This window comes from Urtica dioica, chromosome 5 (genome assembly GCF_054948205.1).
Source record: "Urtica dioica subsp. dioica isolate 48M chromosome 5, U.dioica_male_clone48M_v1_H2, whole genome shotgun sequence".
Lineage (NCBI taxonomy): Eukaryota > Viridiplantae > Streptophyta > Magnoliopsida > Rosales > Urticaceae > Urtica > Urtica dioica.
In genome coordinates, this window is record NC_142760.1 from 36,855,805 (window position 1) to 36,880,589 (window position 24,785).

Genomic DNA, 24,785 nt, shown 5'->3' on the forward strand with positions numbered 1-24,785 from the left:
GGAAGAAGATGGAGAAGACTGGTCCTTAGGGATCAGGAGAAGAAGATCACTTCACTAGATGAAGGTATGTTCGACTGAGGTGGAGAATTGTTATAAGGTCAGTCTCAAGGCTTCATCAATAGGCTCGAGTACAAGAATCAGCAGATGAAATCAACCGTTGGATCATACCAGACGATTGCTTGCACAGGAAGCTATCAACGGCTGAGATTAACAGTTGTGTTTTATGTGCAATTTTTCTGTTTAAATAGAGGAGAATGAAGGTAGAGACTAATGTAACTTCATTCTCTTGGGAAACACTTGGGGAAACACTTTGAGAGACTAATTGTAAGGAAAACACAATTTGGGGAAAAGTGAGGACGAGTGTGTAATCTGATACACCTAATAGTGATTTGATCTTCGTTGCTGGATGTAGGCACATTGCCGAACCAGGGTATATCGTGTGTTCTTTCTATTTCCGCATTTTGATTTGATTGTGTGTTCGTGCTTGGGTTGCGTACTGATCAAGTTACGTCTTTGTTCTTGATTCATTACCGAGTTTTCACTACAAAAACTACAGAGCTGTCAGATCAAGTAGCACTACAAGTTGCTACTATAAATGTTATACACAAAGTCAAAAGATTTTCAAAATAATGTCTCTAAATAATGTAACTTAAGAGTCACGTATTCTGTTAATCAGTAATCACATGTGCAATATGATGTTTATATGCAATTTGGAAGAATTGGTTGACTTCCAATCTCAAATAATAATAAAAAATCAACTTGCTCGAATGTCTCAAAGAATTGGTTGATATATTGTCCAATCATGTATTGATTTTCCATTTCGTTCATGTTTATGATTTTAGATTAATAGTCGTGTCGCTGTTATGAAGCATAGACACCGCATCCAACGTGGTGGGTCTGGTCTATTCGAACACATCTCTCGAACTCAGTTAATTTAACATGCTTTGACCAATGTTGGTTAAACAAGCTCTTGAGCTTTTTTCTTCTTTCCCCAAATTTCAAGCCTAAACATGGAAGGCTAGTTTAATGTTGATAACAGTTACAAATCAAAAGGATTGTTACTTAAATATCTGGTTGTATCAATCAAGTCCCCGCGGTGATTTCACAATTATCATCGAGTATTATTTAATTCTCATTTTGAATGACATTTTATATTCTAGTTTCTGATTAACATCTGCCAAAACATCTTAAGTATCTTTTTGTATCAACCAAGTTCCCGCGGTGATTTCACAATTATCATCGAGTATTATTTAATTCTCATTTTGAATGACATTTTATATTCTAGTTTCTGATTAACATCTGCCAAAACATCTTGCACCGAACAGTTATGTTTTATTGACATTTACGTATTTTTACTACTGGTTTTATTTTTCATAAACTCTGTTTTTGTTTCTATATTTATTACCTCACAATAGCTAGAAACTCAAGTTGAGATATATTTTGATAATTTCAATAGTAGAATTATTATTATTATTTATTTATTTTTAGAGCGAATATTGTGTGTGTATGAAGACAGAGCATTTCAATGTTTTTAATTTTCAGTCTTAACACAAAATAGAGAATTGCTTAGTGGCGCTATAAGGTGCTACTACGTCGTTCAGAAAGTCAAACAATTGTACAATATTTGACTATATGACTTAAATTACAAATATTCTACGAATAATAATGCAACGGACACATTACCTTTTTCATCAACAATATTAAGAATCTATTCTCTAGAGTAATTTGTTTAATTGTGACAAAAATAATGAGCAATGTTCTTGTTATAACCATGGGAAGCATAGTTACCAGCAGCAGAACTACTATTCACGCCCGCACGGACAAAAGCATCGCAATTATTATGAGAACCGAGCTCAAGAAATCTAGACTTTTAAACTTTTTAGTTTTGACAATTGTTAGAGAACTAGACAAGCTCAAGCTGAAAAAAAAAAAAATTGTTAGCTCACTATAGAATATAAAATATTTACCATTTTTAAGAAAATGAAAACTGTCCAATGCGATTATTTTGCTATTTTTTTGCAAAAGAAAATAAAAGGCACATAGAAGGAAACATAACTTTGGAAAAAAGACATAATCAATAATTTCTTTGCTTCGGGCTTCCAACCATATAAACTGCAAATAACTTTTATATGAACGATATTTAGTGCATGGGTTACAAGAAAAAGCAGTGCATGGTTTCCAAATTACTTCTTGCGACCCGATTCTCAAAGAATCATATAAGCAATGAAATTTATAGTGCTATCGAGCGTATGTGATTGAAATAGTGACAGTGTTTACAGAGGTAGAGCTTGAACTCTGTAGATGATCCGCTGGAAGAGCAGAGAAATAATTTGATTGTCTAAGTTCCGGAAGATTACCGGCATCACTTCCGAGAAGCATAGATGTGACATCAGCCATGTTTGGTCGATCCGACGCGTTCTCTTGCACGCACAACAACGCTATATGAACACATCTTTCGAATTCAAATGTCGAGCAATATGTTTCACTCAATGTTGGATCCATCAGCTCAAAACTCCTTTCTTCTCTCCACAAATTCCATGCCTGCATTTATATGGTTCTGTTAAGGATCTCGCATCAGAAAGATAAAAAGAACATGACAAAGTCTGTAAGGCCTAATGAATTGATTTTAAAATGGAACGTTTTATTTAACCGTTTTTGGGCAGAGATGAAGATGATACGAATTTGAGGATCTTGCTTACAAGTCGTGTTTAGTTTAGAGACCGAATTGAGTGAGAGGGTATGGGCGTCAACGAGGAGGCAGCGAGGTCGGAGTTGAAAGTCCAGATCTACTGTATAACCAGCTTGTTAGATGATGTTAAGAACAACAAGACAAACAACAAGCAACAGGTAATGAAAGCAAGTAAAGAACACAAAGAAATGGTAACCCAGTTCGGCCTCAAATGCCTACTCTGGGGGTATATCAATCCCGGTGAAAAGAACAATTTCACTAGACAATATGCTGAGTACACGTCGGAATACAATGGATGGTCACCTTCCACTATTCCTAACTCCAAGTTATTTCTATGGTGTTGTTAACCTAAGCTCCCCTAGGTTTGAGCTCCCCTCACTTTTCACTCTTACACTATCTCAGTGTTTCACTTCATTACAATAACAAATACCACATCAACAACTGTAAAATGCACTAGGTAAGACTTCGCCGGACGAGAGTCAAAAACCTAGAAAACCAAAAACACACACTCTTGAAATGTTGGTTTTGGCAGTAAAGTGTGTTACCCTCTCCTAGGGTATAACATTCTCTTTTATATGAGACAACAAAAGAAAATGTTCAGTGATCGGACACCAAGACAGATGGCACACAACAGGATGAGGACAGCCAAAAAGCTGTCAGGAAGGCCACGTCGAATCCTGGTCGTACAGCAACAATAATGTTTTGTGCAATGCTAGAGACATCATAAAAAACAATCGAGTTTCCTGAACCAAAAGGTCAACTCAGTGTAACTACAATCTCCGCCTTTGGCTTTGAGAAGGCAAAACTCTATCCTGCGACAACTGAGCCCTCAACAAGACGCTGCAAGATTCACTCATGTCACAGTGACTGACAGGGGAAGGCAAAAGCACAGAACACAGGTAGAAAGCAGAAAAACAAAGTTGCAATTGACTCCTTTTTTCTCCAAGCAAAGACAAAAAGGAAGAGACTTAATGTAAGAAAATTTATATTACATGCCAGAGGGTTCGAGGAGGATGAGGAAACAGGAAAAAAAAAATATAACAACCAAATTTTTGGCAAGCATGGTGATCAACGAGAAGTCGAGGTAGGGTCTCCAGAGAACATCTTCGTCAAAGCTGCCACAAGGGTCTTATTGCGCTCCGAGGACGTGGCAATGAAGGACTCCAAATGTTGAATCTCATCCTGAATAGAGAGGGCAATGAGCTTCCTGATGTCCGCTGACATGGGCGGCACAACTGGCGCATCAGATGAGAAGAACTTGGCGTGAGGAAGACTAGACTGAGATGGCTTTTGAATGTCAGCTACATGGTGCTTCTGGAACAACTTGTAGTTAAATGTGATTTTGCTCGGATTTGAGCTGCAGGTCTTCAGTTCCTAAGGAGTAAGAATGTCGGGGTGCTGGCGAAGAATGATCCCAGTAATCATAGCCGGGTAGGCTATGGGAAGCTTGATGGCGTCGGAGCCTGCATGCTTGATAATTTTAGAGTAGAAGAACTTCCCAAAATCCAATGTCATAACAGTCCCTATCATGTATAGAAATTGAGCAAGGGTAAGCGAGACACATGTGGAGTGAGCAGAGGGAAGCCAGTTTTTTACTCTGATCTTGTGCAAGACGGAGTACTTGGAGCTAAGCAGAGAGGTCGGTATAAGCCAGTCTCAGGCCAACCCTTCTCATCTTTCCCACCTGACAGTTCCTTCACAAAACCTGGAGGACATAGGGTCTTCAGACGCAGGAGCAACCAACCCCAAGAACTCGTGGATCACCTTGGGAGAGAGCGCGATGCACTTGGTCCTCACCACAACCTTCTGGAAGTTTGGGGAGGTCACGTCATTGACCTGGTCTGGCAGGTTCACTATGAACTCCCGCTCCAACTAAGCGTGATATGAACCCACTGCAATGACAGAAGAAAAGAGGCCAACTTCCTTGAGAAGGTTGACGATATCAATGCAGCCCAGGGCCTCATCCGACAGCACATGCTCCGGGGCAATGATGTGGAGGATGACGTACTTCCATCTCCCTGCGTTCTTCAGGGTGTGGAAGGAGAGACCCATGATGGGAACGTCTGGCACTTCTTGCCGAAGGACCTTCTTCTTCTTCTTCTTCTTAACGGGGACTCTCTCTTCTTCAACCTCTTCTTCAAAGACGTTAGTGACATGGTCTGCCACATCCTCTTCTCGCTCTTCTTCTTCTTGAACTTTTTCAACAGGCTTAACCTTAGGAACCCTTTTTTGCTTCTTTGCCTTGGCCACCTTCTTCTTCTTCGGCTTCTCATTCTTCTTCGGGGACGGAGTAGGAACAGACTCTTCGCCACGCTGAGTCAGGATCCTAGTGCCCATGACCCTGTCGAAATCCTCTTGTGAGATCCAATCATTCATGCCCTCCTAATCTCCTCAGACGAGTACCCATTCCCCTTCAGTTCCCTGGTCATTTCAGCAAGAGTCGGGTTGTCGACCTCGGCTTCAGTCTGGGAAGGGTTAGGGTTGTCAGAGGGGGTGTTTCTGACACTAGCCTTTTTCAGGCTTTCCGAGGTGGAGCATGGCATCGGAGCAGAAGACATATTCTCTCTCTCAGGCATACTCGACCCAGACGGATCGGCATGTTGGATGCTGCTAGACGAAACCCTAGAGGGAGAAACAGGGCGAGAGAGTATAGTTCCATTTACATGGGGGAATGTGGGAAATCCTCGCGAAGGTTGGGAGTTTCTGCTTGAGGCACAGGATCTCGGGCCGAACCATTGACCCTGTTCATTTTAGCATTGATGATTACCCCATGTCTATTAACCTCTTAAATGATCTTCTTCAAGCCGGAGAACTTCTTGTCACTTCCTTTCCCGCCGCTTTCAGTGACACAACCCTTTCATGTTCTAGTGCGAACCATTTTAGTCGACACAATAGCAATTTGGCGCTGAGGGAAATGAAGATGAACCAGAGGAAGAGAATTCGAAAAAGAACTGCTGACACAAGTGAGTTCGGTGAAAGTAATTATGACAGTTAAGCAAATCGTGACCTTTCTCGGGAAATAAACTGTCACAAAGAGCTTAACACTGAAACAATGGAACGCTGCGTTTCGAGATATCTCTAAAATAAGATAACTACTCCGAATAGGCCTTCTAGTGATCAAGACACAGGCCCAAACGTGCCTCAACCAGCCCATTAATTATTACAACTCGGGGATGCAAACCCCCAATGTAGAGCGCAATTTTTCAAACTTAATAATATCCAGGGGTTTTGTAAATATGTCTGCCAACTGATTCTTGGTGCTGACGTGTTCCAAGGACAGAATCTTATAATTTACAAGATCTCTGATGTAGTGGTGCCTTATCTAAACTTAGGATCCATAAATCCCTTGGGCTGCTCAACGTACACTTCTTCATTCAGAATACCATTCAGAAAGGAACTCTTGACATCCTTCTGAAACAGCTTGAACCTCTTGAGGCATGAAATACCAAGGAGTCGAATAGCTTCATGTCTAGCCACAGGAGGAAAAGTCTCATCAAAATCCAGGCCTTCAGACTGAGAGTAACCCTGAGCAACCAATCTAGCTTTGTTCCTCGTGACATTGCCAAGAGCATCAGATTTGTTCTTGAAGATCCATTTTGTTCCAATAACATTCACTTCATCATGTCTGGGAACAAACTTTCAGACCTCATTCCTCTCAAACTGAACTAATTCCTCTTGCATGGCTATCATCCAGAACTCGTCAGTAACAGCTTCAGTGACATTCTTTAGCTTAATTCTGGATGTGAAGAAAACGTTGCCTATCATTTCCCTGTAATTGACAAGTTCCTTTCTCCTGGTGATGACTCTTTCGTGCTGTTGGAATCGATCTAGGGTTTAAGAAAATAATTAATGCTTCGATAAGCGGCAGAATTTTAAAAATTTTCTTTTACAAGTAAAAACGGTTTTTACTAACCTAGACAAAGAGCAAGTACATGTAATTAAAAACTATTATGAGTATAGAAGTTTACTAAACTTTCTTGAAGCTTGATCTTTGAGAAGCTCTTAGAAAGTTGCAACGCTCGTCTCCCCTCGCAGCACGTCCCTCGTTCTTTCCTCGGCACCTCGAGCAACCACAAAAGTTTCTATCACTAAATCACTCGAGAGAAAAGGAATTAGTGAGTGGGCACTTTTAAACACTACGACTTAAGAACGAGTCTTGAAGTCGCAGAGCTAAACACTAGGTCGAATGAGGACCTAGGTGCCAAAACAAAATCGAAAATAAACTAGAGAGAGAGAGAGGAGTCGGCCACAAGTTCTAGAGAGAGAGGCTCTCAATATCTAACTTATGTGGAATGAATAGAATGAGAGGAATGAGGGTCCTATTTATAGGAGAAGGGTTAGCCTTGGAAAGAAGTAGTTTCCTCTTATTTTCCAAGCCTTAATGAGCAATCTTTTATTGCCCATTCCTATCCAAGATAGGCGCCCACCTCAAGCAAATCCCCAAGGGATTAGTTTCCTCTTTTGTTCTCTCTTGGTTGCCTTGGCCGAAATTCCCTATACAAGTATAGGAAATTTGTTTCCTCTTTTTCTTTTGGCAAGTATCTTGATACATTTATGCACAAAAAATTCTCTCTTCCTATGAGTATGTTGGGCGCCTATACCATCTAGAAAAAGGCTTCTAGAAGCTTTTCCATTTGTTCATAACAACATGAAAAAGGCTCATTAAGAATTTTCAATAAAATTCATATGAAATGAAATTAATCCACAAGGCCCAATTAATCATATTATGGCCGAGTGACATTAAGTCATCAAATGAACTTGTCAAAATTTATTGACATCCATTTCATCCTATGTCTCAAAAGACAAGAATACCCTTTTGACAATTTTCGTTCTTGTTTTGACTTAGCTTCCAGTTTAACTATTCCTACTCGATGTGATTCGTGACAGTGACCTCATGGACCCAAATGAACAAAGCTTGAGCTAAACACTTGGACTCAAAAGTTCACAATCCTTTTTCAAGTTTAGCTTAATGCCAACTGACTCCACTAAAGAGTTGACACTGAAAATCTCTCGGTTCAAATGAATTTATTTTCTACTCAAGAATTCAACCTAATTATGATGAGCGGATCCACTGAATATTATCTATGTTTACCCTTCATGAATGTCATCAGCTAGTCGAGATTTACTAAATTACCATTTTACCCTTCTAGCTGTTATTTCCTCAACTCCTTTGTCGCTTGTGAATAAGTTAGAAACAATGTATTGACGAGGAGCTAACAAGTCACATTGTTTCATCCAAAAGAGTCTGGACTCAATTTGGACACTGGCCAGTTCATTTATTCACACTCCAAGGAACAAAGCATGAGGTGACATACATTGCATTTCAGCAATCTTGTACATGAATTCCATATCTATGAGAACTTCACAAAGTTACTCATGACATTCTCACAACTTAGTACTTCACCAATAGGCCCTGTTCGGAATCACATAGTGAGTCCGAACTCTGACTTTCTCAAATGAGAATACTAAGGTGTGAAATGACATGTCTCATTTCAGGATTAAGGTAAGCACGATGCAATTCATACATAGTGACTTCAAGACATAAGAGGTTAAATGGTTTGTTCTTATCTTGTCTCTAGAAGTGCATTGGTCAATTCAGTACCTTCGGAAGATACCTAGAAGAACTATAGAGTCTCCAACTCTCAATGCCTCATAACCAGACATCATAGATTCTTCTAACAATCATACTGAGGTCAATAGTCCTTTAACCCTTAGATTGCGAATATATCGTTTTAAGCAAACTACGAAGAGTTTGTTCATGCAAATCTACATTTGTCTCTTCGTAAGTTGTTAAGTTTGTTTATGGACTAAAAGACTAAGGTTTTATCATAAAGCTTCAAACAAAGAAAGAATGAATGAACGTTTCAACTTTATGTTAATGAATAAGCAATTACAAGCAAGAGTCTTCGTAAGACTATATGACATCAAATGTACATAAATAGACACTACTACTCTTCTTGTGGGCACCATTGACAACACGTGCAGGTTCCCGGTAATAGCTTATGTAGGATGATTCTTCTTGACTCTACTCGAGACTTTCTTCACCAGAGAGTCAGGATCAGCTCTTTCCCTTGAGACAACGGAAGCTTCACCAGTGTCTCAAGACATCTTCTGTGACACCATAATGAACATCAGGAGAGGCACTATGTTCATCCTCCTCAGAAACCCTGTCTTCATCATCGACCACCATATTCCTTGACTCAATGATACACTGAGTCCTCTTGTTGAAAACCCTAAAGGCAGTACCACTGGTTGTGTAGCCCAAGAAAATGGTCTCATCACTCTTAGCATCCAGCTTATTCCTGGGTTCTCTGTCAGCAAGAACAAAATATGTACTGCCAAAGATATGAAAATACTTGACATTGGGCTTTCTCTCCCTCCATATTTCATAACTTGTGCAGGACATGCCGGGACATATCGAGACCCGATTGTGGATATGACACGTAGTATTTACAACTTTTGCCCAGAAGCGGACGAAATGCACTACAAGAAATATGACATTTAGCTACGAAACTATCAGCGACGATAAAGTCATCGCTAATCATACTTTTAGCGACGATTCGGTCGTCGCTAAAATAGTATGAAAATTTGGTGTTAAAAATTCTAAAGTTTTGCGGCAAAGACATTTAGCGACGACAATATCGTCGCTAATTATTTTTTGTCGTCGCTAAGTTCGCGGGAAACTATATAGCGACGATACTATCGTCGCTATATTGTTATCATTTCATTTATCGACGGTAATATCGTCGCTAATTATTTTCGAATTTTGACGAATTTTGAAGAGAGAAAAATCCCTCCAATACTATTAAATCAAAAAGAATTAGCAACGAAATTATCGTCGCTAAAGATTTATGTAACCAATTAGCGGCGATAATTTCGTCGCTAATTATTTTCGAATTTTGACGAAAATTGAAGAGGGAAAAATCCCTCCAATTATATTAAATCGAGAAGAATTAGCGACGATAATTTCGTCGCTAATGATTTATGTAACCAATTATCGACGAGAATATCGTCGCTAAATGTCTGGTAAAATTTAAGTTCATTTAGTGACGATATAATCGTCGCTAAATGTCTTTAAATACTATATCGTAGTTCCTCATTTCATTTTCACGCGAACCCTAAAAATTTTATCTCCTCCGATCCGCATCTCCCATGCTCATCGCCGTCCTCCGCCGTGTGTCGCCGTCCTCCTCACTCCTCCGGTTAGTCTATCTCTTCTCTCTTTTCTCTCTCCTCACATCTCTCTCACCTCACTTTTCTCTCACTTTTCTCTCACTTTTCTCTCTCTCCTCCAGAATTTCCCCGCCCGCCCGCGCCGGTCGTCCTCCGCCATTCCGCCGCCGACGCCGAAGTCCTCGTCTGTTGTCGTTCCGCCTCTTCCTCCGCCGTCCTCCATCCTCGTCCGCCGCGCGTTCTCCTCGGCCGGTCTGCTTCATTTATATATATATATATATATATATATATATATATATATATATATATTAGGTATAAATATTTAAATTAGTTATATTTACATAAATATTTACGTAAATATTTAAATTAGTTATAAATATTTATACAAAAATTTAGCGATATAAGCCACATAAACATAAGTGTTTGTGTTTTAGCCAACGTTTTGTAAATTTTTTGTAAATAGCCAAAAACTGTTGGAAATAGTCCGTAAATAATCATATTTACTAGAAATTTACTCTGCATTTTTTGTTATTTTTATAGCGTAAATAGATTTGTGTGGCTATTTACAAAAAATTAACGAAACGTTGGCTATTTCAAAATTCTAACATTTCATATGGCTAGATAGCTACTTTACCCATATTTATATTAGGTATAAATATTTAAATTAGGTATAAATATTTATGTAAATTAGAGATATAATTATTCATATATATAAATATAATTTAGGATTAGATTATAAATATTAGAGATATAAAAATTTACATGAAATGGATTAGAGATATAAATATAAATATTAGGAGTAGAGATTAATTATGAAATGGAATTTTGTTAGGATTAGTAGATTAGTTTAACGAAAATTAATTAGTTTCGTAATTAAAATTGATTAGGGAAAATTATGTAAAAATGAATAAAAATTGAAATTGTAATTAATTTTGTTAAAGTTTGTTATGGATTCTGTATTTTGTTAAAGTTGGTTATGGATCATATTTACTAAATATTTACTCTGCGTTTTTTTTATTAGTTTGATAGCGTAAATAGATTTACGTGACTATTTACAAAAAATTAACGAAATGTTTGCTATTTCAAAATTTCTAACGTTTCGTACGGCTAGATAGTCACTGAAATTGATGATTACTTAGAGTCCAAGTTATGTATGCGACTTGAATTTGTAACTTTGTATAGGCCCTATTGTGGTTTTCTTTATTTGTTTTACATGTACGACGTCGTTCAGTTAAGTAGTGGTGTTAGTTTATTCTGTTATTACTGTTGTGTGTACTCTTTGTATATATATTGTTCAAATGGTGTTGTAGTTACCTAACCAATTTCAAACTTGATTTTCATCAATTAGCTAACGTTTCGTTTATTTTTGTAAATTAGCTATTTATCAAAATTAATGTCTAAAATACTAGAGCTATCATGTAAAATACTACTTAATTAATGAGGCCACATCACTATGTGGTTAGATTTTAAACATGCTTAAAACGTTGATTACATTACAAATCTAACGTTTCAAATGACATAGTCCATGTGATTTTTCTTGTTCAAGCTCATTTGAACAATTGTACCAATCAATGCACATAGATTCTTTTTCTCTCATTCGTCTTTTCCTTCTTCATTGTTTCTTCTTCATAGAAGCTCAAACGTAGAAATAACACATGGTCAGCTCAAACGTAAAAATACCACATGGTCAGCTCAACATTTGAACATTTGTACCAATCAATACACAGAGATTCATTTTCTCTCATTCGTCAACAATTCTAAGTTGTACTTCTAAGTTGCTGCTATCCGGCACAAAGTCAAACAAGTTTAAAATAGTTTCTGACTCAACTACAAATAAAATAACATATCACACATTTATCGTCACATGTCGGATGTAATATTTATATGCAAGTTGGAAGAATTGGTTTACTTCTCATGACGAGAGGTTAGTCAAAATCCTTGCTTCTTCTACTAGATTTTAAATGCTTGTTTGCTTTGTGGATAAATGATATTTTTGGTCCCTCATCTGCAAAGACGAATAGTCTGCCTCTATCTCCGTCATTGACTCCGAAGCCGGCGGCGAGACCTGCTCTGATCGGAAGGCAGTGCTCTGTTTTCCAATTCACGATTGTGTACATTCTCTATTTGCAGAAGCTGAGAAAAGCAATATAGATGGAGTACTCGACAAGAAGAGATTTTATGTTCTGTAATTTGTGTGGGACGATGCTCGCTTTGGCCTCCAAACACAGTGCTCAGTGTCCCTTCTGCAAGAACAAGCTTAACCTCAAATGTAAGTTAATTTCTCAATACTAATTTAGTCTTGTCTTTTTACGTTCTTTCTTTCATTTCTGGTGTTGATTTCATTAGAGTAGTAGTTATCTTCATTTGAATGTTATATATCGTCTAAGCCTGTCTCACTCGTAGTAGTAGATCACATGCTCTCGTGAGAGATTTTTGAATTAGATGGCCATGAAACTTGAAATGAATTCTGAGATGTTCCTCTCGACTTGTGTGAAAAGGTCAAATTTTGGGTCGGAACACAACCTAATTCTTGTGAGATTCGGCTTCCTTGGTGCTCTCTCTCTCTCTCTCTATCCCGGTGTCTTTTTCTCGGTGGCGGTCCTTGGTGGCTCGCAGCGGCCGTTTTCCCTCAGCCACAGCGCGCGCTCGAGATGGGTTTCGGGTCTCGGTGACACGCGTTCTGATACCGAAGACGCTGAGGATCGACGACCCGGCTGAGGCGGCGAAGAGCTCGATTTGGGCCACGCTCGGGATCAGGAATGCAAATCCCGCGGCCATGTCGACGGAGAAGCAACGCGAGAGAGAGAAGAAGAAGAAGAAGAAGAAGAAGAAAGAAGAAGATATTTTTCTTTTTCTTAACTATTATTTTTTATTTATTTTTTTTAATTGTAATATAATTTGTTTTTAATTTATTATTAAATTACGATTTTGTCATCATTTAAAAAGCACATGATAAGCACATGATCCATTTTTCATCCGTTTTGACGGTTTTTTTAACAGAAGGACTGAAAGTGAAAAAATGACTATCATAAAGGATTGATAAAGCAGTTTTTTTCGTTCGGGGTGCAACTTTTAAAGTGGTCAAAGATGAGGGACCAAAAATGTCATTTATTCTTTGTTTATTTGTCAAATGAATAAAGGACTAAAATTACAACCCAGCTAATTTATTTTAAGAGATTATCAATATTTATATTTGCTAAAGTTCTTCGATGGTTTAATTTCCCTGTTAAATTCTACTCAAATTAAAAAAAAAAATGAAAAAACAAAAATTCCCTGTTAATTTTTTTTTTCAGTCAATGGACCAGATTTCTAATCTAAATTGTACTTTGTATAATCTTTTATTACTTCTAGGCCATATTGTCTACCACACTACACCATTATTGTTGAAAAAAATAAACACAATTAACATTTAATAGATAAGAAGAAAAACAAAGTAAAAAGAAAAAAATTATATTTAAGTGTCTGAGAGGCACCTATGCAAAGTTTTTATAATTTATACGGAATACAACAAGCAACATACATAATAATATACCAATCTCAGTCAGGCTGGTTGTGAAACGTTATGAAGACAAGCTTAACCAACCAATAACTCCAAACAATATTTTACAGTGTTAAAAGAAGAATTAAAACATAAGTTACATGAAAAAGGCAGTGTAAGTTTCTTCCAAATTAGCTTCTTTAGACCACCAATTATCAACGAATCATATAGACGATGGAGTTGGAGTGATAGTTGGGACACCGTCAACAGAAGAAGATTGTATCTGTGTGTCTCGGCCTACTTCATTTCGACTGTTTTCTGTTTTCCCTGTCAATTTAATTTTATAACCCATCATATAAGCTCAACTTGTGTAAAGCTATCTTACTGAGTTTTGTAAAAAAAAAAAAAAGAATCAATACCTTTAGAGAAGCAGTATTTCCGTAGAATGTAGAATAATGCGAAGGCTAGACCAAGAAGACCCAGAGAAGTAACTACACTCACAATCATAACCCATTTTCGGTGGTTTCTCCTTGAAGCTCCTAGAACAACAAAAGATGGCGATGGAACAGATAAAAAAGAAAGAATAAAAAAAGAAGAAGTATAAACGGTTAATGTATACGGAAGCTTGATATACCTTTATCCTTGCGCTTGTAAAAGTATTCCTCGTTGTAAATATATGGAACGTCCAAGGCATGTCCATCTGAGAACTTGCAGGAAGATCCATCGGGCATCGTAGAAGCATAAGCCGAACAAGAGCAGTTATTCCGACATTCCTCTTTGCAGTCACTCAGACTCATATTGACGTTCTCTGAATAAGACCAAGTATTCATTAGTGCGAATACGAGCTCGAATTCATCTCCGGCGCTGCAATTTGACGCCTTCTGCTCTATACAACCTTCTGAATTTTTTCTCTTTTTTACATCGTCGCACGTCACTGCAGGAACAAGCACCGTACTGTGGGAATATCCGTAAAAGAAGCGGATATTTCCGGTGGAATTGATCTCGATGAACGAATAAGAACCAGAATCAATCAACTTCCAGGAAAAGTAGCTTTCGTTTTCGTTCGAGATGTAGCTGAACTGCATATTGACATAGATCTGGGTCTCAAAAGGGAATGACATCTGATCCTTGTTTTTCCACGTCAGGCTTCGCCAGTAAGGAGTCCCTCTTCGCCGGACTTCGAGCTGTTTCGTGCTGTTTGGGTCGACGCCGAATGTGAACGCTCCGGGAGACGGATCTCCCGGGCTGAGCCACGACGTGGGGAAATGTTTCCGAGGCTGAGTTTGATTCTTCAAGTCAAACAAACGGATCTTCATCCCCGGGAGAATCGTGTCCGTCGGATGATCGAAACTCTGCCACACGACCTGTCGACCGGCTTTCAGGACCAGATTTCCCGAGTTGAGAAGAACGAGAGTCGTATTCGGATATATTGCAGTTTGTCCGGAATTGATGGTGATAGAGGCTCCTCGTTCGTCGCTGATCACCAAGAACCCGTCTCGGGTGAAATTCAGATATCCCGAGGTGTCGTTCAGTGGATTTTCTCTGTTCGCGACCCAAACCATCTTCTGATCAATCGAGTCCATGCATCGAACTGTCAGATAGCGGTTGCTCGAGTAAATTGAGTTGAAGAATCCAAACCGGAAGAATTGGTTTGGGGACTCCAAGACCTGCCAGTCTTTGAGGAGTTGACCGGCATTTAGAGTGTTTGTTGCACTTGAAACATGGATCAACTGAAATAGCCAAACCAAGGACAAGCAAGAAAGAAGAGCCAATTGGCTAATTATGATTCTCATCTTTGGAAATGTTTGGGATCCCTAAAACATGAGGTGATTCTATTACATATATACATACATACATGGGTTTGTTTCCTGGGAATTTCCTGCTCTAAACTATTTCACAACTGGAAAACTACAGAGCTGTCAGATCAAGTAGCACTACAAGTTGCTACTATAAATGTTATACACAAAGTTAAAAGATTTACAAAATAACGTCTCTAAATAATGTAACTTAAGAGTCACGTTTTCTGTTAATCAGTAATCACATGTGCAATGTGATTTTATATGCAATTTGGAAGAATTGGTTGACCTCCAATCTCAAATAAATAAATCAAAATCAACTTGCTCTACCGAGTTGATATATTGTCCAATCATGTATTGATTTTCCATTTCGTTCGTGTTTATGATTTTAGATTAGTAGTCGTGTCGCTGTTATGAATCATAGACACCGCATCCAACGTGATGGGTCTGGTCTATTCAAACACATCTCTCGAACTCAGTTTATGTAACATGTTTTGACCAATGTTGGTTAAACAAGCTCTTGAGCTTTTTTCTTCTTTCCACAAATTTCAAGCCTAAACATGGAAGGCTAGTTTAATGTTGGTAACAGTTACAAATCAAAAGGATTGTTACTTAAATATCTGTTAGTATCATTCAAGTCCCTGCGGTGATTTCACAATTATCACCAAGTATTTAATTCTCATTTTGAATGACATTTTATATTCTAGTTTCTGATTAACATCTGCCAAAACATCTTGCAGTAAACAGTTTATGTTTTATTGACATTTACGTATTTTCACTACTTGTTTTAATTTTCATAAACTCCGTTTTTGTTTCTATATTTATTACCTCACAATACCTAGAAACTCAAGTTGAGATATATTTTGATCATTTCAGAAGTAGAATTTTTTTTAATTTATATTTTTTTTTATGTTCTTACAGCGAATGCGAATAGTGCGTGTGTATGAAGACAGAGCATTTCAAGGTTTTTCATTTTCAGTTTTACCACGATAACACAAAATCGAGAATTGTCAACCCAGCTTAGTAGCGCTATAAGTTGCTACTATGTCGTTCAGAAAGTCAAACAATTGTAAAATATTGACTATATGACTTATATTACAAATACTCTACGAATAATAATGCAACGAACACATTACCTCTTTCATCAACAATATTGAGAATTTATTCTCTAGAGTAAGTTGTTTAATTGTGACAAAAATAATCAGCAATGTTCTTGGTATAACCATGGGAAGCATTGTTACCAGCAGCAGAACTACTATTCACGCCCGCACTACTTTTAGTTTTGACAAGTGTTAAAAAAAAAAAAAAAAAAAAAGGCACATAGAAGGAAGCAGAACTTGGGAAAAAAGACATAATCATGAATTTCTTTGCTTCGGGTTTTCAACCATAGAAACAGCAAATAAGTTTTATCTGAACGATATTTAGTGCATGGGTTACAAGAAAAAGCAGTGCATAGTTTTCAAATTACTTCTTGCAACCCGATTCTCAAAGAATCATATAAACAATGAAATCTATAGTGCTATCGAGCGTATGTGGTTGAAATAGTGACACCGTTTACAGAGGAAGAGCTTGAACTCTGTGGATGATCTGCTGGAATAGCAGAGAAATAATTTGATTGTCTAAGTTCCGGAAGATTACCGGCATCAATATGATGTTTATATGCAATTTGGAAGAATTGGTTGACCTCCAATCTCAAATAATAATAAAAAATCAACTTGCTCTACCGAATTGATATATTGTCCAATCATGTATTGATTTTCCATTTCGTTCATGTTTATGATTTTAGATTAATAGTCGTGTCGCTGTTATGAAGCATAGACACCGCATCCAACGTGGTGGGTCTGGTCTATTCGAACACATCTCTCGAACTCGTTTATGTAACATGTTTTGACCAATGTTGGTTCAACAAGCTCTTGAGCTTTTTTCTTCTTTCCACAAATTTCAAGCCTAAACATGGAAGGCTAGTTTAATGTTGAAAACAGTTACAAGCCAAAAGGATTGCTACTTGAATATCTGTTAGTATCATTCATCAAGTCCCAGTGGTGATTTCACAATTATGACCGAGTATTTAATTCTCATTTTGAATGAAATTTTATATTATTCTAGTTTCTAATCAACATCTGCCAAAACATCTTGCAATAAACAGTTTATGTTTTATTGACATTTACGTATTTTCACTACTAGTTTTAATTTTCATAAACTCCGTTTTAGTTTCTATATTTATTACCTCACAATACCTAGAAACTCAAGTTGAGATACATTTTGATCATTTCAGAAGTAGAATTTTTTTAATTTATAATTTTTTTTATGTTCTAAGAGCGAATGGGTTATATAGCTAAATGGCCTCTCAATTTTGACCGATTTGGATTTGGCCACCTTTTGGTTAATTTCGTGTTAATAGCCAGCCTCATTTATTTACACTGTCAAAATACCAAAAAGACCTTACCTGTTCCCGCCCACTATAATACTGAAAATAAAATGCATTTAAAACACAATATTAGATAATAACTGTCGCGGTAATCAAGGAGCATCATTAAGCTTGGTAATTAATACCACCGATACACACAATCTTTCTCACATAATAAGAAAATGGAGAACACGCAACCCAAATTTGAAAACCCAGAAATCTGTAACGAGAAGCTGAGACCAAGCGCCGCCGTCTTCTTCTCCTTCTTCTCTTCTGCGCGCGGCCACCAGCACCAACCCGAGCCCAAGCTTCTCTTTCTCGCGCGCGCCATCCCGCTGAGACCGAGCGCTGCCGCGCGCGACCGCGAGCCGCCGAGCGCGCCGCCGACGAAGAGACACCGGAGAATTTTAGGAATTTCAGCGTTTTTTTTATGTTTTTTAATTTTTATTTATTATGTCGTGGTTTGTTTATGGTTTCTTGCTGAGAGAAGCTGAGGTTTTTTTTTTTAATACAGTATGTTCGTGTAAATAGATATCATATTTACAGTATGTTCGTGTCAATACAAATCATATTTACAGTATATTCGTGTAAATACGAAGCTTATTCACAGTATATTCACTGTAAATACAAAGCCTATTTACAGTATACTCGTGTAAATAAACTGAAAAAATTCTGGAAATATTTTGAGCACGAAAATTCTGGAAATTATGAATATATGGAAGACAAAATAATATCAATGAATGAAGAATTAATTCGAAATTAATTACCTAATGAATTGCAACGAAAATAGAAACTAATTACCTAAAGTCAACGCTGAAAATTTCCAAATACATAACAATTAATGGCTGAGAACTTTCAAAATCTGCTCAAAATTCAAATTTCAAATTTGAAAACTTCCCTATTCGGTTTCAATATTTAATTCGAAATTTTTTTAAAAAAAATGCCTAATTAAAATAGCGTAAGGACAAAAATGTAAAATTAATTCAATTAATAAGCTGCCACGTAAGCAAGATGGCTATTTACGGGAAATTAACGAAAGGTTGGCTAAAACCAAATTGCTAGTGTCACTACTACAAATGTTGGATTATACAACCCACTTTCTACGAGGCTTATGACAAGCGTTGTAGAAACTAGAGATTCTACAACGCTTATGACAAGCGTTGTAGAAACTTGGTGTTTCTACAACGCTTATGGATAAGCGTTGTAGAAACTGGGTGTTTCTACAACGCATATGGTTAAGCATTGTAGAAAATGGGTGTTTCTACAACGCATATGGTTAAGCGTTGTAGAAACTTGGTGTTTCTACAACGCATATGGTTAAGCGTTGTAGAAACTTGGTGTTTCTACAACCCTTCTGTCTAATCGTTGTAGAATTAAATATATTTCAAATTTCCCACGGCGCTTTAACATTCCGTTGTAGAATTATACTCTACGAATAATAATGCAACGGACACCTTTCCTTTTTCATCAACAATATTAAGAATTTATTCTCTAGAGTAAGTTGTTTAATTGTGACAAAAATAATGACCAATGTTCTTGGTATAACCATGGGAAGCATAGGTACCAGCAGCAGAACTACTATTCAGGCCCGAACGGACAAAAGCATCGCAATTATTGTGAGAACCGAGCTCAATAAATCTAGACTTTTAAACTTTTAGTTTTGGCAGGTGTTAGAGAACTAGACAAGCTCTAGCTAAATGAAAAAAAAAAAAAGGCACATAGAAGGAAACAGAACTTGGGAAAAAAGACATTATCATGAATTTCTTTGCTTCGGGTTTTCAACCATAAAAACAGGAAATAACTTTTATCTGAACGATATTTAGCGCATGGGTTACAAGAAAAAGCAGTTGTATAGTTTTCAAATTACTTCTTATTGCGACCCGATTCTCAAAGAATCATATAAACAATAAAATTTATACTGCTATCGAGCGTATGTGGTTGAAATAGTGACACCGTTTACAGAGGAAGAGCTTGAACTCTGTGGATGATCTGCTGGAATAGCAGAGAAATAATTTGATTGTCTAAGTTCCGGAAGATTACCGGCATCATTTCCGAGAAGCATAGACGTGACATCAGCCATGTTTGGTCGATCCGACGCGTTCTCTTGCATGCACAACAACGCTATATGAACACATCTTTCGAATTCAAATGTGGAGCAATATGTTTCACTCAATGTTGGATCCATCAGCTCAAAACTCCTTTCTTCTCTCCACAAATTCCATGCCTGCATTTATATGGTTCTGTTAAGGATCTTCACATCAGATAAAAGAACATGACAAAGTCTGTAAGGCCTTAACAATTGATTTTAAAATGGAACGTTATATTTAACCGTTTTTGGGCAGAGATGAAGATATATAGTACGAATTTGAGGATCTTGCTTACAAGTCGTGTTAAGTTTAGAGACCGATTTGAGTGATAGAATCCGGTGTTTCTCCGGCCGCTAATGATTTCAAGCATCATGACTCCGAAGCTAAAAACATCAGATTTTACAGAAAAGAGACCGTCCATTGCATACTCCGGAGACACGTAACCACTGTTTCCAATGTCAAACCAGAATATTAGTGTGTAAAACTTCTTTTAGAATTCGTGATTTGTTTTACACGTTCGATAATGATGTTAAGAAAAAGAGAGAATCAGCAATGGACTTACTACGTTCCAACTATCCGTTTTGTGTTTGCACGAGATTCGTTCTCTCCGAAGATTTTTTCCGGCACAATAGCAATTTGGCGCTGAGGGAAATGAAGATGAACCAGAGGAAGAGAATTCGAAAAAGAACTGCTGACACAAGTGAGTTCAGTGAAAATAATTATGACAGTTAAGCAAATCGTGACCTTTCTCGGGAAATAAGCCGTCACAAAGAGCTTAACACTGAACCAATGGAACGCTGCATTTCGAGATATCTCTAAAATAAGATAACTACCCCGAATGGACCTTCCAGTGATCAAGACACAGGCCCACACGTGACTCAACCAGCCCATTAATTACTACAACTCGGGGATGCAAACCCCCAATGCAGAGCTCAATTTTTCAAACTTAACAATATCCAGGGGTTTTGTAAATATGTCTGCCAGCTGATTCTTGGTGCTGACGTGTTTCAAGGACAAAATCTTATAATTCACAAGATCTCTGATGTAGTGGTGCATTATCTCAATATGCTTGGTCTTGATGTGTTGAACTGGATTCTTTGGCTATATTGATCGCGCTGGTGTTGTCACAGTACAACGTGACGACATTCTGTGGAACATCGTACTCTTCCATCATAGATTTGAGATAGACCAGTTCAGCACTAGCAGCGATGTACTAAGCTTTAGCCGTGGAGAGCGAGACACAATTTTGTTTCTTGCTTAACCAAGAGACCAAGATGTTCCCAAGAAATAAGCAACCTCCTGGGGTGCTTTTTCTATCATCAGAGTTGCCTCCCCAATCTGCATCCGAAAAACCCACAAGACAAGAATTCGTGTCAAAGGAGTAGAGGATACCATAGTCGGTGGTGCCATGAATGTACTATAATCCTCATGGCATAGCTCAGGTGGGTTGTAGTAGGTTGAGCCTGGAACCTTGCACAAACACCCACTGAGTAAGAAATGTCCGGTCGGCTAGCTATCAAATACAGGAGACTCCTGATCATGCTCCTGTACAATTTGATATCAACCGGTTCAGCTCCATCTTCTTTAGAGAGCTTGACTATAGCAAAAGCTGGGGTCCTCTTAATTTCCTGATTCGAGACCAAATTTCTTAACCAATTCCTTGGCATACTTCCCTTGAGACAAGAAGATTCCCTCTTCAAACTGTTTGATCTGAAAACCCAAGAAGTAAGAGAGCTCTCCCACCATACTAATCTCAAACTCAGATTGCATCTATTCCACAAAGTGGTCCATCATGGTCTGGGACATCCCACCAAACACTATGTCATCCACATAGATCTGAGCGAACATCATCTCCGAGCCAAATCTCCTGATGAAGAGAGTTTGATCCTTCACCCCTCTTATGTATCCCTTCTGAGTGAGATATTCTACAGGACGCTCGTACCAAGCCCGTGGAGCCTGTTTCATACCATACAAAACTTTGTGGAGCTTGTAGACATGGTTTGGAAACTTAGGATCCACAAATCTCTTGGGCTGCTCAACGTACACTTCTTCATTCTAAACACCATTCAGAAAGGCACTCTTGACATCCATCTGAAACAGCTTGAACCTCTTGAGGCATGAAATACCAAGAAGGAGTCGAATAGCTTCATGTCTAGCCACATGAGGAAAAGTCTCATCAAAATCCAGGCCCTCACCCTGAGCAACCAATCTAGCTTTGTTCCTCGTGACATTGCCAAGAGCATCAGATTTGTTCTTGAAGATCCATTTTGTTCCAATAACATTCACTTCCTCATGTCTGGGAACAAGCTTTCAGACCTCATTCCTCTCAAACTGAACTAATTCCTCTTGCATGGCTATCATCCAGAACTCGTCACTAACAACTTCAATGACATACTTTGGCTCAATTCTGGATGAGAAGCAAACGTTGCCTATCATTTCCCTGTAATTGACAGGTTCCTTTCTCCTGGTGATGACTCTTTCGTGCAGGTTCCCGATAATAACTTCTGTAGGATGATTCTTCTTGACTCTACTCGAGACTTAATTTCTTCACCGGAGAGTCAGGATCAGCTCTTTCCCTTGAGACAGCGAAAGCTTCACCAGTGTCTCAAGACATCTTCTGTGACACCAGAATGAACATCAGGAGAGGCACTAGGTTCATCCTCCTCAGAAACCCTATCTTCGTCATCGACCACCATATTCCTTGACTCCATGATACACTGAGTCCTCTTGTTGAAAACCCTAAAGGCAGTACCACTGGTTGTGTAGCCCAAGAGAATGGCCTCATCACTCTTAGCATCCAGCTTATTCTTGGGTTCTCTGTCAGCTAGAACAACACACGTACTGCCAAAGATATGAAAATACTTGACATTGGGCTTCCTCCCCCTCCATATTTCATAACTTGTGTAGGACATGTCGAGACGTATCGGGACCCGATTGTGGATATGACAAACAGTATTTACAGCTTCTGCCCAGAAGCGGACGAAAGGGATCTTGCGTGAAACATAACATGTGCCATTTCCTGGATTGTTCAGTTCTTTCGCACCACAATGCCACTTTTTGAGGCATGATAAAGGCAGAGAACTCATGCATGATTCCTTGAGAATTGCAGAACTCAATGAATTTTCCATTCTCAAATTTCTTCCCATGATCGCTGCGAATCTTCATGATCTTGCCTGAAGTGTTCTCCTTCTCACGCTGCAACCTCAGACTCAGGGTGTGGAATCATCAAAGGCATCGGACTTCTCTCTGAGAAACTCAACCCAGGTGTACCTTGAGTAGTCATCAACAAGTACTAGAATACATCTTCTCCCACCCAAACTCTCAACTTGCATGGGACCCATGAGGTCCATGTGCAGAAGTTCCAAAGCACGAGAGGTGGTGAAGAATTCTACCTTCTTGTGAGACGCACGCACTTGTTTCCCCACTTGACACTAACCACAGATCCTTCCTTCTTTGATCTTCAACTCAGGAAGACCTCTAACAGCTTCCTTGGACACAAGATTGCCCAAACTCCGTAGATTCAAGTGCCCAAGTCTTTTATGTCAAAGATCTGTGGCATCAGCTTTGCTAACAAGACAGGTGGAAGACGAAGTAGAGGGAGCAGACCAAAAGTAGCAATTGTCAGGGAACCTTAAACCCTTCATGTACACTGACTTGTCATCATGTGTGACAGAGCAGACGTTCTTTGTGAAAGTGACTGTCAAATCTTAGTCGCATAACTGACTAATGCTGATCAGGTTTTCTTTGAGCCCATCAAGCAGAAGGATGTTGTCGAGAACTGGAAGGCCCGAAACATTTAACTTTCCTTTCCCATCCACAGTGCCAGTCGATCCCCCTCCAAACGTGACATGCCCCTTAGAACAACTCTATACGTTGTTTAGAAAAGACTTTTCTCCAGTCATATGTCGTGAGCATCCACTGTCAAAATACCAATCCTCTCTTGCAGTGACTTTGAGAGAAGTATAGGCGACAAAAGCTCTGTGGTCATGTTTGATTCTTCACACTTGACCAGCACGCCGGGGTACGCGAGGTCTGCCTCTCTGAACGTTCTCTCAGATCCATATTCATCTTGGGGAATCTACTCTGAGCATAGAGAAAATTTTGACTAGTGTTCTTCCTCTCTAGAAACCTGCCATAAAGAGAATAGCAAAAAGGGCGGATATGCCCCCATTTTCCACAAAAATGACATCTCCAGTCAGGCCTAGGAGCAGACCTTGGCTTTGGCAGAACATGACTTGACGTCTTCTGAGATGGTGGAGACACCTTGCGACTATTCTCTACTGGCACCTGAGACGGAGACACAAAGACAGTCTTGCGCGAGGTGGAGGCACTAGAATGATATCCAATTCCTCTATGACTTGAAGACGGTTGCCCAATCTTCAGAATCTCATTCAGGCTGGAAGTTCATGAGTTCAGCAGCTGAACAAACTTGGTCATATTCGCTAGATCAACATTGAGTTTAGTGATTTATTTCTTCAAACTCCTAATGACCTCAAGATGGTGAGATTTTTCACCAAGCAGCGATTCAATCCTGTTCTTTAGTATCTCAGGAGAGTCCTTCTTTAGTTCTTCTATCTCCTTGAGTAAGCTAGATTACTTAGTCTCCAATTCTTCAATCCTAGATTTCTTCTTGAGAAAGGCATTGGACTCGTCGGCCCATTTCACAAATAGAGTCTTGTAAGCCTCAAGAAGGACCTCATCACTGAGCTCGTCCTCCATTTCTCATGTGCAAGACTTCACACTTCCTGTGGAAAACAGTCTGCGATATGATGACTTCATAGGCATGAAGTAGAAATTCGTCACTGAGTTCCCTACTTCCAGCTGACTTGAAATCGTTGGAGCATTCAGAAAGAGCCAGTGCAATTTTCCCTTTATTCTCCTCTGATGGATTGTCCTGAGAATCTGAACTCCGAGCCATGAAGGTAAGAAAATTGTTGCCTTTATCCTCTCATGCTTCACTACTGTAATCACTGTCTTCATCGTTGAGAGTGGAGTTAAAATTATACTCCTCTGATAGTTTGGACACTTAACCTGTATGTGGCCAATACCTTCACACTCCCTGCATTGAATCCCATTTCCCTTTGATGCATAAGGAGTTCCCCGATCTTCTCGTCCCTTCCTGATGTAATTCCCTAGTTTGTAACCCTGAGAAGTC

The 24,785-nt window shown here is 38.7% G+C and overlaps 1 protein-coding gene across 1 annotated transcript; it reads right to left on the bottom strand.

Moving 5' to 3' along the window:
* Positions 1-13,563: 13,563 nt before the first annotated feature.
* LOC149398207 (G-type lectin S-receptor-like serine/threonine-protein kinase At1g67520) lies at positions 13,564-15,133 on the bottom strand. The gene is made up of 3 exons (XM_089614511.1): positions 13,975-15,133; positions 13,760-13,879; positions 13,564-13,667 (listed from the first exon to the last, which is right to left on the bottom strand). Exons 1-3 carry the CDS (start codon positions 15,131-15,133, stop codon positions 13,564-13,566), a joined length of 1,383 nt encoding a protein of 460 aa, XP_089470637.1.
* Between the last annotated feature and the right edge of the window lie 9,652 nt (positions 15,134-24,785).

Excerpts from the sequence above, each read along its gene's own strand:
- LOC149398207 (XM_089614511.1), bottom strand. The coding sequence starts at position 15,133 with ATGAGAATCATAATTAGCCAATTGGCTCTTCTTTCTTGCTTGTCCTTG. Across the intron at positions 13,880-13,974 it reads TTACAAGCGCAAGGATAAAG|GAGCTTCAAGGAGAAACCAC; the intron begins GTATATCAAGCT and ends TTGTTGTTCTAG. Across the intron at positions 13,668-13,759 it reads GAAATACTGCTTCTCTAAAG|GGAAAACAGAAAACAGTCGA; the intron begins GTATTGATTCTT and ends TTAAATTGACAG.